Here is a 13,203-nt window from a genome sequence, read left to right on the forward strand (position 1 = left end):
TGGAGTCTCACTCACTTTGTCACCCGGGCTGGAGTGCAGTGGTACAATCTCGGCTCACTGCACCCTCCACCTCCCAGGTTCAAGCGATTCTCCTGCCTCAACCTCCAGAGTAGCTGGGACTACAGGCCTGCACTACCACACCTGGCTAATTTTTGTATTTTTAGTAGAGACAGGGTTTCACCATTTTGGCTGGCCTGATCTTGAACCCCTGACCTCAGGTGATCTGCTGACCTCGGCCTCCCAAAGTGCTGGGCTTATAGGTGTAAGCCACTGCGCCTGGCCTATTTTTAGTTTTAATTAGAAGTAAGGAAAAATAGTTTTTCAAAAATTACAGGGGCCGGGCACAATGGTTCATGCCTATAATCCCAGCATTTGGGGAAGTTGAGGTGAGTGGATCACTTGAGCCTAGGAGTTTGAGACCAGCCTGGGAAACATGGTGAAACCTAGTTTCTATAAAAGATTTAAAAGAAATTAGCCGGGCGTTGTGGTGTGCTCCTGGTAGTCCCAGCTGCTTGGGAGGCTGAGGTGGGAGCATCATTTGAGCCCGGAAAGTCAAGGCTGCAATGAGCTGTGATGGCACCATGCACTCCAGCCTGGGTGACAGAGTGAGACTCTGTCTCAAAAAGAAAAAAAAAAAAATTCTAGGATAGAGGGAAAATAGTCAAATGTAGACTTGTAGGCCATGCATAGGGATTTTTGTGGCTCTGCTGCAAGTAAAAAGCGACATGGTTCTCCATATAAGAGAGAAAAAATGTTCTACATCCTTGTCGGGGGAGACAGGGAGGGGAGAGTAAACTTTTTATGGGCAGTTAACTACGAATTAAATTTCTTCTATTGGACATTAATAGGGGACAAACTATAAAGGGTCTTATATAGGATATGTGAGAGTTGTTTTTACCGATATCCTTATAGCAGAAGTAGTAACATTTTGTGAGATTTTCTCTTGGGTTTTTTTTTTTTTTTGAGACAGAGTCTTGCTCTGTTGCCCAGGCTGGAGTACAGTGGCACGATCTCAGCTCACCACAACCTCCACCTCCCAGATTCAAGCAATTCTTCTGCTTCAGCCTCCCGAGTAGCTGGGACTACAGGCACATGCCACCATGCCTGGCTAATTTTTATATTTTTAGTAGAGGCTGGGTTTCGCTATGTTGGCCAGGCTGGTCTCGAACTCGCCCGCCTTGGCCTCCCAAAGTGCTGGAATTACAGGCATGAACCACCGCGCCCGGCTCCTTCTCTTGTATTCTTTGATGAAAACTCACAGCATACCACAAAAAATCAATGCAGTAAAAGCTCTTCTGTGTCAGATAGAGAAGAGTAATTTGGTGAATGGGATGTGACCGAGAAAGCTGCCTTGTACGCACCTGAACTTCCACCTGGAGGCTTATCCGGCCCTTCCTCCTCAGTTACCCAGAAGCAGAGTTGTTCACTCATGAATCGAAAACTGCCTCTTTAGCTACATTAAACTGTCTCTCCCCTAAAGTCTTTTTCCTTTTACTGTACCCACAGGTTCTGAGGACTCCCGAGTTTCTTAACAGTTGATCCGATAATATTCCCAGTCTCTAATCTATAGGTTCCTTTCCTGATGACTCAAGGAATGGACCTTTCACAGTTCAGTAGGAGAAAATAAAACATAATTAATAAATAATAGTGCATTTTCGGCTGGGCGTGGTGGCTCATGCCTGTAATCCCAGCACTTTGGGAGGCCAAGGCGGGTGGATCACAAGGTCAGGAGATCGAGACCATCCTGGCTAACACGGTGAAACCCCATCTCTACTAAATATACAAAAAATTAGCCGGGTGTTGTGGCACACGTCTGTACTCTCAGCTATTTGGGAGGCTGAGGCAGGAGAATCACTTGAACCAGGAGGTGGAGGTTACAGTGAGCCGAGATCGCGCCACTGCACTCCAGCCTGGGCGACAGAGCGGGACTCTGTCTGGGGAAAAAAAAAAAAATAATAGTTCATTTTCATACAAGTATTTATTTTTGTCAATACTTTTAGGTATTAGTGTTATTTTGATTTTACTCTATGGAATGACAGCCCTAAATAATTTCTTCTAAAATGCACTGTAATTTGGGGAATGTTAGAATATTTGGTCTCCAACTCAAGATATTTTAGGTTCCTACCTTGTGGGCTTATTTTGTTTATATTTAAATGGAATTCACTTCTATTTGTATTAAAATGTTTTAACCTGGCTGGGTGTGGTGGCTCACACCTGTAACCCCAGCACTTTGGGAGGCTGAGGCAGGCAGATCACTTAAGGTCAGGAGTTTGAGACCGGCCTGACCAGCCTCGTAAAACCCTGCCTCTACCAAAAATACAAAAATTTAGCCAAGTGTGGTGGCTGGTGCCCACAGTCCCAGCTACCCAGGAGGCTGAGGAAAGAGAATTGCTTGAACCCGGGAGGCAAAGGTTGCAGTGAGCCAAAATTGTGCCATTGGACTCCCGCCTGGGCAACACAGCAAGCTGCAGTGAGCCATGATCACACCGCTGGGCATGAGCCACGATCACCCCAGCCTGGGTGACAGAATGAGACTGTCTTAAAAAAAATAAAAAAGGCAAAGAAAATATTTCAAAAATTAAAAAATTGTATGTGCAGTATGACTGCCATTAGGTTTTTAAAAAGCATAGGAAATGCAGCCTGGCACTGTGGGTCATGCCTTGTAATTCTGTTACTTTGGGAGGCTGAGGCGGGAGGATTGCTTGAGGGCAGAAGTTTGAGACCAGTTTACACAACATGGTAAAACCCCATCTCTACTAAGAATAAAAAAATTAGCCAGGGGTGGTGGCGTGTGCCTGTATTTCCAGCTACTCGGGAGGCTGAGGCACAAGAATTGCTTGAACCCCAGAGGTGGAGGCTGCAGTGAGTCGAGAGTGCGCCACTGTACTCGGGCCTGGGCAACAGGGCAAGACTCTGTCTGAAAAAAAAAAGCAAAAAAAAAAAAAAAAAAGCATAGGAAATGCATAAAAATATAACAACACTTACCTGTGATTTTGGGTCAAAGATAAGGTAGTTAAGATTGTTTTTATTTTTTTTAATACAGATTGTGTATGTCTTGAGGTTAGAAAAAGCAAGCTAGCTATTTATTGATTGAATGTGTAGGCCTTGCACTGTAGACATAACTCAGTATAGAGGTTTTTATCAAGCTGTAACATGTTAGTGATCAATAACAAAACACCTTAAAAAAATGGCTCCTAGAAGTCATTTTTTTGTGGAATAATTTTAAGTGTTTTAAGAAAAGCTATTTCTCCTGTTTTGTGGTGTTTTTTTTTTTTTTCCAGCTTCAAGGTATTGCAGCATGCTGATTGAAGAAGGAGGACTGCAGCATTTATACAACATCAAAGATCATGAACATACTGATCCCCATGTCCAACAGATTGCTGTGGCCATTCTGGATAGCTTAGAAAAACACATTGTGCGCCATGGGAGGCCACCTCCCTGTAAAAAACAGCCCCAAGCCAGACTAAATTGATAGCCATAAGTATTGGATAATTGAATTACAGGAATCCTTTTTGTGATTGGTCCATTTGGAATATCTTACCCTCCGTGATGTTTTGGGGGTTTCTATGACCGGAGTCATAAAATCAGTTTGGGATTGGTAATGTATAGTACTGCCCATGTGAACAGTCCCTAATTTGTCTTGTGATTTTTAACTTATGAGTCAAGAAGGGTCTCTTCCTTTATCATTGCCTTTTAGGAAATTTTCCACATCTTTCAGTGTTTGAACTTACTTGTGCTTGAGATTCTACAGTTTTATGGTAAAGTTTGCACGAACCCTTAGGCCAGACTTTTCGAGTCCCTTCCAGTCAATTTGCAGCTTCACATAAGCTGTTGACCTGATTTCTGACACTGCTTCAGTTGTAAATTTTATACTGCTTCTGTATAAAATGGCTTTCTTCTCTATCTGTGTATCTTTTATAAGATGTCCTTCTTAGTGTGAAAGAAGGGAAATGTGGATCATCTTGTGGAAGCTAATCACTGGCAGGAGCCTGGATGGCTGGCAGAAAGATGTATGAGAAAGAAAAACTATGAAAGGAGAACAGAGTGTAGGAACTGGGAATTGCTTTCATGGTGTAGATTTTAAAATGAGACAGGCTACCCTTCAGGAGTCTACGTCTCTTGAGGCGGTGAGCAGAAGCTTGTTCTCTGTATTTATACCTAGAAGCATGGACTGCTGCTTCCTGCACAGACTGCTGGTTATTCTCTAGGAATATTTTCCCAAGCACCACAGTATAAAATATTACAGCACTCTGTGTTAAAGACTGTCTACATCTCCCTATGTTGTATTGTTGTGAAAATGTGATTTTAAAAAATTATCGCCAGTCAAAACTGGCTATTCTTTTCCTCTATTTCAAAATCATTTTTGTTCAGTGGAATAGAGACAACAACATGGTGTTAACCTCTCAGTTAAAATACAATTGACACCAGTAAATTTTGCCATGAAAAGTTAAAATCTCTTGTTCAAAATATGTCTGTCTTCTTAATGTGTTCATGTTGGAGAAAGTGTCCCCGACTGCCAAAAATGAAAGAAAAGAATTAAACTCTTTAAGTGGTTAAATGTAATGACTCTACTCACAGTGCATAACAGCACATATTTTTGATGGATTATTTTTTAGACAATTACCTTTCCTTAAGGTATCTGATACAGTATAGTAAAGAATCACTTATATCAGTAATAGCACTTGGGAGATAGCAAGTCACCAAGAAACTTAATTTTCATTTAAAATTTTATTTTGTGAATAAGGTCAATCTACTACAATCGCAGATAACCACATTTTTTTTCATAGATGGCCAGTGTTTTCAATAGGTATTTAAAATGGAATATTTAAATTATAATGATTATTCAGAAGCATTTTAATTTAGAAAGGAGCTAGTTTGTTAGTTCACTGATGACATTTTTTGACAAACATTTTATACCATTATCACAATAATCAGACTTGAATTTTTTTTGAGTTTCTTCATGTGAATGAAAATTGAGTTAGAAGAAAGTAGGTATTTAGGTCCAAATGCAGTGGCTCATGCTTGTAATCCCAGCACTTTGGGAGGCTGAAGCAGGAGGATTGCTTGAGCCCAGAAGTTCAAGACCAGCCTGGGCAACATAGTGAGACTTGATCTCCACCTAAAAAAAAAAATTTTTTTTTTTTTTTAATTAGCTGGGTGTGGTGGCGCCTGGGCAACAGAGCGAGACTCTGACTCAAAAAAGAAAGTAGATATTTAGAGTCACTGAAAACCATATCAAATACTGGGTTAATGCTGACTTAATTGGCTTAAGGAATTTTTATAGGTATAAGATAAATTTTCACAGACTAAGTTTATTTCAGACGAAATACAGAATTCTTTTAAAAGGTTTTTTTTTTCCTTTTCTGAATGTTAATGTCTAAGACAAAGTTAAGAAAATGAGATGGCCTGTGGTAGCTTAGAAATTGCTAGATATGTTGACCATTTCCAGGTCTTTTATCTAGTGTAGTTAAGGGAAAGCCTGTTTAAGAAGTTTGGCTTCAAGTTTCTGTTCTATGCTGTTAAAGACAAAAGTGCATATTTCTTTACAGGCTAATGCTAGGTTTTTGTCTCTACAAACTTTTTTTCAGAAATGGCTAAAAGTGTACAGAAGACAGTAAATCTCTTCTTTACTCAGAATAACTTCTTAATAGATGAAGCATCCAAAATATTTAAAAGCAAGGGTGGGCGTAGTGGCTCTTGCCTGTAATCCCAGCATTTTGGGAGGCCAAGGCGGGCGGATCACTTGAGATCAGGAGTTCGAGACCAGCCTGGCCAACGTGGTGAAACCCTGTCTCTGTTAAAAACACAAAAATTAGCTGGGCATGGTGGCTTTGTGCGCCTATAGTCCCAGCTACTCAGGAGGCTGAGGCACGAGAATCACTTGAACCCAGGAGGTGGAGGTTGCAGTGAGCTAAGATTTTAAGAGACTAAGATTTTAGGAGCCTTTCCTACTTTTTTTCTTTTCGTAGAGACAGTCTCACTCTGTCGCCTAGGCTGGAGTGCAGTGGCACGATCTTAGCTCACCGCAGCCTCTTGGGCTTATGTGATCCTACCTCCTCAGCCTCTGGAGTAGCTGGAACTACAGGCTAAATTTCCTACTTTGTAAACATCAGTAGTGGCCAGATATTTCTGAGTCTTAAAAGCAAAATAATTTCTTACATCCCAAATATATAAAAATTTGAGTGCCTTCGCAGTTGGGATGGTTCCTAAAATTGTGTATAGAATTGAGGCACAGAATTGTCTGTAAGGTCCTGAATCTGGCTAAAATACAGTGGATGTATATATTGGAATTATGAGGCATAAGTGGCCAGTATCTATAGTTAGAATCTACAAGGCCTCCCTTTTGCTCCTGTAGACCAGAATGTAACTGTTATTGGTGCCTTTGAGTGTTATCTCTCAGTGGCTTAGAGGTGCTATTTCAAGCACAATTTAGACTAGGGTTGAACCACTCATTGTTCAAATCATTGGTGGGCTCCAATGTAAAATATCACTACATCAGTCCACAAGCAACAGTAAGGAAATCTACTAAAGGAAATGGAATTTGACTTTTTAGAGTATAGTGATGTTCTAGGGCATAATGAGGAAAATTTTTAAAAAATAGATTATAATAATACATATTGGTATCATTGAGTAAAACAACAGATTTGAGCAAATACAATTAAGGCATTTTATTTTTTGCATCAAGTAATTATTGCTGTGGTCTTTCTACTCCACAAAATAATTTTTTCTTTTTGCAGTTGAAAATTAACTGCATTATTAACTAATTAATAAAATAAGTGGTATAAGGGATTAGTTTACCCTCAAGCCAATGACTCCGTGGCTACTGATCTTAGTTAGTTTAGGATTTTAAAAAATCATATCAGACCCCCAGTGTCAGAAATTGACTATAAATATTGCCTCTTGTCACCCCAGGATAGTAATGCCTTATAGTGGCACTAGTCACCTTAAGTAGATTACAAATGGTGGAGGTGAATAAAGCTGCATGGGAATTTGTTTTCATGATATGTTTCATTTGCAAACTTCCACATAGTCAGGTTTTATGTTTAAAACCATCAGTTCTATATATCTAGCTTTAAGAAGTTGCCCTTACAGGTGGGACCTTTTGTGTTAACCTGTTTTCTCCCCAGTCATCTTATTTGGCTGTGTTAAAAAAATAAATAAATAGAGAGATGGTGTCTCACTGTGTTGCCCAGGCTGGTCTTGAACTCCTGGCCTCAAGTGATTTTCCCACCTCAGCTTCCCAAAGTGCTGGGATTACAGGCATGAGCCATGGCATCTGGTCTTAGCTGTGTTTTTAATTATGCCATGCATCAACATAACATCAGGCCATCTTCCTATCCCTTTTGAGCACATTTTAATGAAAACATATTTTATGTGCTAAATTAGGTTAATTTACCGGAGATTTAGCTTAGTGTTTTTAAATGCATTACCCCCAAAGAACAATGTACAGCAGCACCCAGGGTTGAAAAGAGGTAGCAGGGAAAACAAACTTATACTCTTCGTATATGGTGAAACCCATCCCTCTCCTGCCCTCTAATGGTATGTTTACATTATTTGGTTATTATACAACGTTTATAGTGGTATAAACAGTATTATTAAACTGAAGGCATAAGTTAAAGGAAGTATGTTACTTTGAGCTGATGTAGGCTCTTCCACTTTTATCTGTATTTTACTTATTTGGGGACTTTGTATTGCTAGGGCTTCAGAATACTAACTTTGACACAGCTCCCAGAGAGGTTTGCAAACTTTTGGTTTCCCTTTCAAATCCATGGTAGCAGTTTCAGATGAGTTTGTGGATAATGGATGTTTAGTCCTTATCATTTGCTGTGTATTGGCAGTTTTTAATTTGCAGTATTCACTCACGAACTGTTTTATTTTGGAATAATGCAAAACCAACCTTTGTCCGGTGATGAGAATAGCCGTATGATAAGAAAATTTGCTCATTGTGCTTTAAATGAGTAATTGTTTTACCTTATTTAGTATTTCATAGACTTTGCATGACATGGTACACTCCTAATTATGCATTCTTTGGTTTCCAAATCTTAACCTAAGATACTTTGTTAACTGACTGGTAGCCTAAGAAAGAGACTTTTCTTCCTGTTTTTCTCTCTCCCCGTTTTTTGGGGTACATTTTGCAAAGATCAGCGCTGCTTTTCATGACTCTAAAGCTCTTTTGGATAGCACAGTGTAACTTTACAGCTAGACAGAATGGCTATTAAGAATATTTCCAGAATCCAAATTTGTCAAAATTATTTTGTGGGAAGTCATAAATCTACTTGATTAATATTATGTGCTTAATTGTGGACTTATTTTGGGAAAAACTGTTCAAATTGGGTCCTTTTAAGCTTATTTTAAGCAGCCTAGAAGGAAGAAGCTACTTAGCTAATGAAAGCTGAGACACTTTAATAAAGCAGGATCTTAAGAGCATTGTTTTTCCTTAAAAACTTTATACTCTCAGATTATCTGCAACAATAAAAATTAAGAAATTCCTAACTTCTGTAGAATTCCCACTGTCAAATTCTCTCTGACTTATGAGTGTGAGAAAAGTTATCTTTTGTTTGAATTCTGATAGAACAGTTTAACTCCTTTCTAAGGATATAAAAAATTCATTGGAAAGTGTGTATATTTCAAAGACTCTCAATTATCTGGACTGAAGGCACTGTTTTCACTATGGCCAGATGAATGGGAGTATTCTGTACAATGAATCATGCTATATTTTAAATCAGGACATCACTTAATTATTAATGTTATGTGTACAGATTTTTGTTTTGGGATTTTTTTTTTTTTTTTTTTTTGCCTAAATAAATGTTATAAATTTTATGTAAAGTGTGTCTCGTCTACTTTTATTCTAGACATTTGGCTTTAAAAGTTAATATTAATGCAAACTTCAAATTCCTTAGTGATCCACTTGTAATGACTGCTTTCTGAAAAAGGCTACTTTTACTGGAGAAGTTTTTATTTTTATTTTATTTTTTGAGACAGGGTCTTACTCTGTCACTCAGGCTGGAGTGCAATGGCATGATCATGATGCATGCCACCACACTCGGCTAATTTTTTAATTTTTTGTAGAGATGGGGGTCTCCCTATGTTGCTCAGGCTGGTCTTGAACTCTTGTCCTCAAACTATCCTCTTGCTTCAATCTCCTAAAGTGCTGAAATTACAGGTGTGAGCCACCACGCCCCGCCTGCAGACGTTTTTAATACTGGAACATCATCCATTTCCTTTTTTGTTTTTTTTTTCCCCACTCAGCGATAGCCTTGAACATTAATTTCCTTAAATATCTATGCTAAGTACTATTTAAGTGTTGTAACTTATGTAACTTATAAATACTTCGGGGAACTTAAATTTACTGGAGAAGGAATAATTATTAAATAAACATAAATATTGCATAACAGTATATTACAGACTAGTCCTCAGTACCTGTAGAGAGAGACCACACCTAATCCAGACTGGACACCCATTAGACAGTCCCAGAAGACTTTCTGGAGAAAAGAGTTGACATTCACACAAAGATTGAGATAATTAACTGGCATAACAGATATTGTTTAAGTGCACTTAGTGAGGGGGGATCCTAAAAACTGAAGCATTATATTCTTATATTAATATAAAGACTCCGTGGCTGGGAAGAATCCTTAGTGATTTCAGTTTCAGAACCTTCATTTTACAGTTAAAGAAAATAGGTGTGGCTGGGCATGATGGCTCACACCTGTAATCCCAGCACTTTGAGAGGCCGAGGTGGGAGGATTGCTTGAGCCCAAGAGTTTGAGACCAGCCTGGGCAACAAAGACCTCATCTCTACAAAAAATAAATAAATTAGGTCTACAGAGTATTCGGGAGGCTGAGGTAGGATCTACGATTGTTTGAGCCTGGGAGGTCAGGTACTCCAGCCTGGGTGACAGAAATAAACCCTGTCTCAAAAAAAAAAAAAAAAAAAGGTAAAATGAGTTGGTTGAAGTCACATAGCAAGTCAGTGACAGACTGCACTACAATGCTTTTTTTTTGAGCTGGAGTCTCACTCTGTCACCCAGGCTGCAGTGCAGTGGCACAATCTCGGCTCACTGCAACCTCCGCCTCCCAAGGTTCAAGCGATTCTGCCTCAGCCTCCCTAGTAGCTGAGATTACAGGCATGCACCACCATGCCCGGCTAACTTTTGTATGTTTAGTAGAGACAGGGCTTCACCATGTTGGCCAGGCTGGTCTTGGACTCCTGACCTTGAGATGATCCACCCGCCTTGGCCTCCCAAAGTGCTGAGATTACAGGCATGAGCCACTGCACCCAACCTAGCGTAACTTTCACAGAGAATTTAAAGTCTGTTGTGTAACGATAACCTTTAAAGTAGCATTTGCTGTAGAGCCTATTATGAGGGAGACATTTCTAATTATTGCCTTTTCTATTCTAAACCATGGAAAAAGGACCTAACAAATGATGTCCTTGTAGAACAGTGAAGGCCTCCTGGCAGTGTTCTCTTTAATCCATGATGTGGGTTAAGAGGAGTTTTGACTGATTGTGAGGCAACATACGTACCACTAAAGTTTGTCACCTACATTGGGCCTTCATCTCTTATCTATTAAAGTGTAAGGTTATTCATGTAAAAGGCTGCCTGTAAAATCCTTCACAAATAAAAGTATACCCTATAAGTGCACATAACAGACCCTCTTCATTTCTATTCATAGAAGCATAAGCAAGGAAAAAATACTCAAAGATAAGAGAGTCTCATGATAGTAGAGGTCTTCATCTGTGATCTTGGGAAAAGCTGTTCATATCAAGGATGCCATCGTCTTCTGGGGAGAAACGTTTCTAGTCAGTTTTACCTTAAGGGTTCCAGTGGGTGTGCTGTTCCAGGAGTGTGGAAGGACCCTTTTCAGTTGTGAGATTATGAATCCAAGATTCAAGGCTCCAGAGTTTTGCTGTAGTATGGACAGCAAGGACAGTCTTTCTATGATGTTCTCAGAAGATCCAGTCTTCTAGGCCAGGCGCAATGGTTCATGCCTGTAATCCCATCACTTTGGGAGGCCGAGGTGGGTGGATCACCTGAGGTCGGAAGTTCAAGACCAGCCTGACCAACATGGAGAAATCCTGTCTCTACTAAAAATACAAGATCAGCTAGGCGTGGTGGCGCATGCCTGCAATCCCAGCTACTCAGGAGGCTGAGGCAGGAGAATTGCTTGAACCCGGGAGGCAGAGGTTGCAGTGACCTGAGATTGCGCCATTGCACTCCAGCCTGGGCAACAAGAGTGAAACTCCGTCTCAAAAAAAAAAAAAAAGATCCAATCTTCTGTAATCCCAGCACTTTGGGAGGCCGAAGCAGGTGGATCACCTGAAGTCAGGAGTTTGAGACCAGCCTGGCCAACATGGTGAAACCCCATCTCTACTAAAAATACAAAAATTTGCTGGGCATGGTGGCTCACACCTGTAATCCCAGCTAATCAGGAGGCTGAGGCAGGAGAATCGCTTGAACCCGGGAGGCAAGGTTGCAATGAGCCGAGATTGTGCCATTGCACTCCAGCCTGGGCGACAAGAGTGAAACTCCATCTCAAAAAATAAATAAAATATATAAAAGAATATCTAATCTCCAGGTTCTAGATTGTGAAGGGATTGTCCTTGGTGACCTATAAAAAGCTTGCTTTACCTGGTGAAAATGCACTATAGCATAATCTACTATTATAATATTAGCCCTCATGCATGTGAAAGCTTTTATACAGCCAGAAAACATGCATTGAAAATGACAATAGAGGCTGGGCGAGTGGCTCACGCCTGTAATCCCAACACTTTGGGAGGCCGAGGCGGGTGGGTCATGAGGTCAGGAGATCAAGACCATCCTGGTTAACACGGTGAAACCTCCTCTCTACTAAAAACACAAAAATAGTTGGGCCTGGTGGCGGACACCTGTAGTCCCAGCTACTCGGGAGGCTGAGGCAGGAGAATGGCGTGAACTCGGGAGGCAGAGCTTGCAGTGAGCCGAGATCACGCCGCTGCACTCCAGCCTGGGCGACAGAGCGAGACTCCGTCTCAAAAAAAAAAAAAAAAAGAAAAGAAAATGACAATACAATGAAATCCCTTTATAAATGTTTAAATGGCCCATCAGGTAGACAAATACACTTGATGCTTTGATTGTCTTCCCAGGAATATGGAAGCAAACATTGGTTTTAAACTGTTTCCACAATTTGTAAGTCACCGCATCAATATAATTTGGATTATTTTATCTTTTCCATGACGAATCATGGAATGCAGAAGCTTTAATAACAAAAGCTTAAGGACTCAGGAAAGACAAGGTGGCTGTCCTGGTTCTTCATGAGTCCATGCTTAACACTGGACTTAGGTCCTCTTGAATACCAGTTGTTTCTCCAATATAGGTGCATGGCACTGGTAACTAATGGGTTATCACAGGTAATTTGACTTAAACCATGGAGCTCATTCAAATTGTATATTTAAACAATTTCAGTATTGGCTGATTTAGCATGATAATCTAGAGCTTGATTTTGAAAAGTTTGTTAAATAAACATCAAAGGTTTAAAACATTGGATGTTACAAAATAGAATCTTAAGTTACCGTAAGTCATTCATTTAGCCAAAATGATAACTTGAAATTTTCTTTCTTTCTTTCTTTTTTTTTTGAGATGGAATTTCATTCTTGTTGCCCAGGCTGGAGTGCAATGTCACGATCTTGGCTCACTGCAACCTCTGCCTCCTGGGTTCAAGAGATTCTCCTGCCTCAGCCTCCCAAGTAGCTGGGATTACAGGTGTGCGCCACCACACCTGGCTAATTTTTGTATTTTTAGTAGAGAAGGGGTTTCACCATGTTGGCCAGGCTGATCTGGAACTCCTGACATCAGGTGATCCGCCTACCTCAGCCTGCCAAAGTGCTGGGATTACAGGTGTGAGCCACAGTGCCAGGCCAACTTGAAAATTTTTAAAAGGAAAAAGCATTATTCAGATAGCAAGGAGATTCAGCTTTCCAAACAAGACCCAGTGAAGATAGCATGAGGCCAACTGACTGTCTCCTTTCCTTCCCTTCCCCCCTTTTCTTCTGCAGTTTACTTAAATGGTAAACAAAAATGCCAGGCGTTGGAAGAATAGGGCCAGGAAAGGGGTCTCTGGTGCCTCCTGTTTTTCCCAAGGAGTCCAGGCTGTTAGAACTTGAATATCCACTTTTAATTAAGCTTTTAACCATAGCACTCTTTAATAAAATTCTTTTGTGTTTTT

General features: G+C 40.3%; 1 protein-coding gene across 1 annotated transcript in view; it reads left to right on the plus strand.

The window, feature by feature from the left end:
* ZYG11B (zyg-11 family member B, cell cycle regulator) overlaps positions 1-5,120 on the plus strand; it is a 76,277-nt gene extending 71,157 nt beyond the window's left edge. Inside the window, exon 13 of the mRNA XM_011973774.1 lies at positions 3,282-5,120. Coding sequence (XP_011829164.1) covers positions 3,282-3,472 — 191 coding nt within the window. The 3' untranslated portion in view covers positions 3,473-5,120. The remainder of the gene's footprint in view (positions 1-3,281) is intronic.
* The last annotated feature ends 8,083 nt before the right edge of the window (positions 5,121-13,203 follow it).

This window comes from Mandrillus leucophaeus, unplaced genomic scaffold (genome assembly GCF_000951045.1).
Source record: "Mandrillus leucophaeus isolate KB7577 unplaced genomic scaffold, Mleu.le_1.0 Scaffold14, whole genome shotgun sequence".
In the NCBI taxonomy this organism is placed as follows: domain Eukaryota; kingdom Metazoa; phylum Chordata; class Mammalia; order Primates; family Cercopithecidae; genus Mandrillus; species Mandrillus leucophaeus.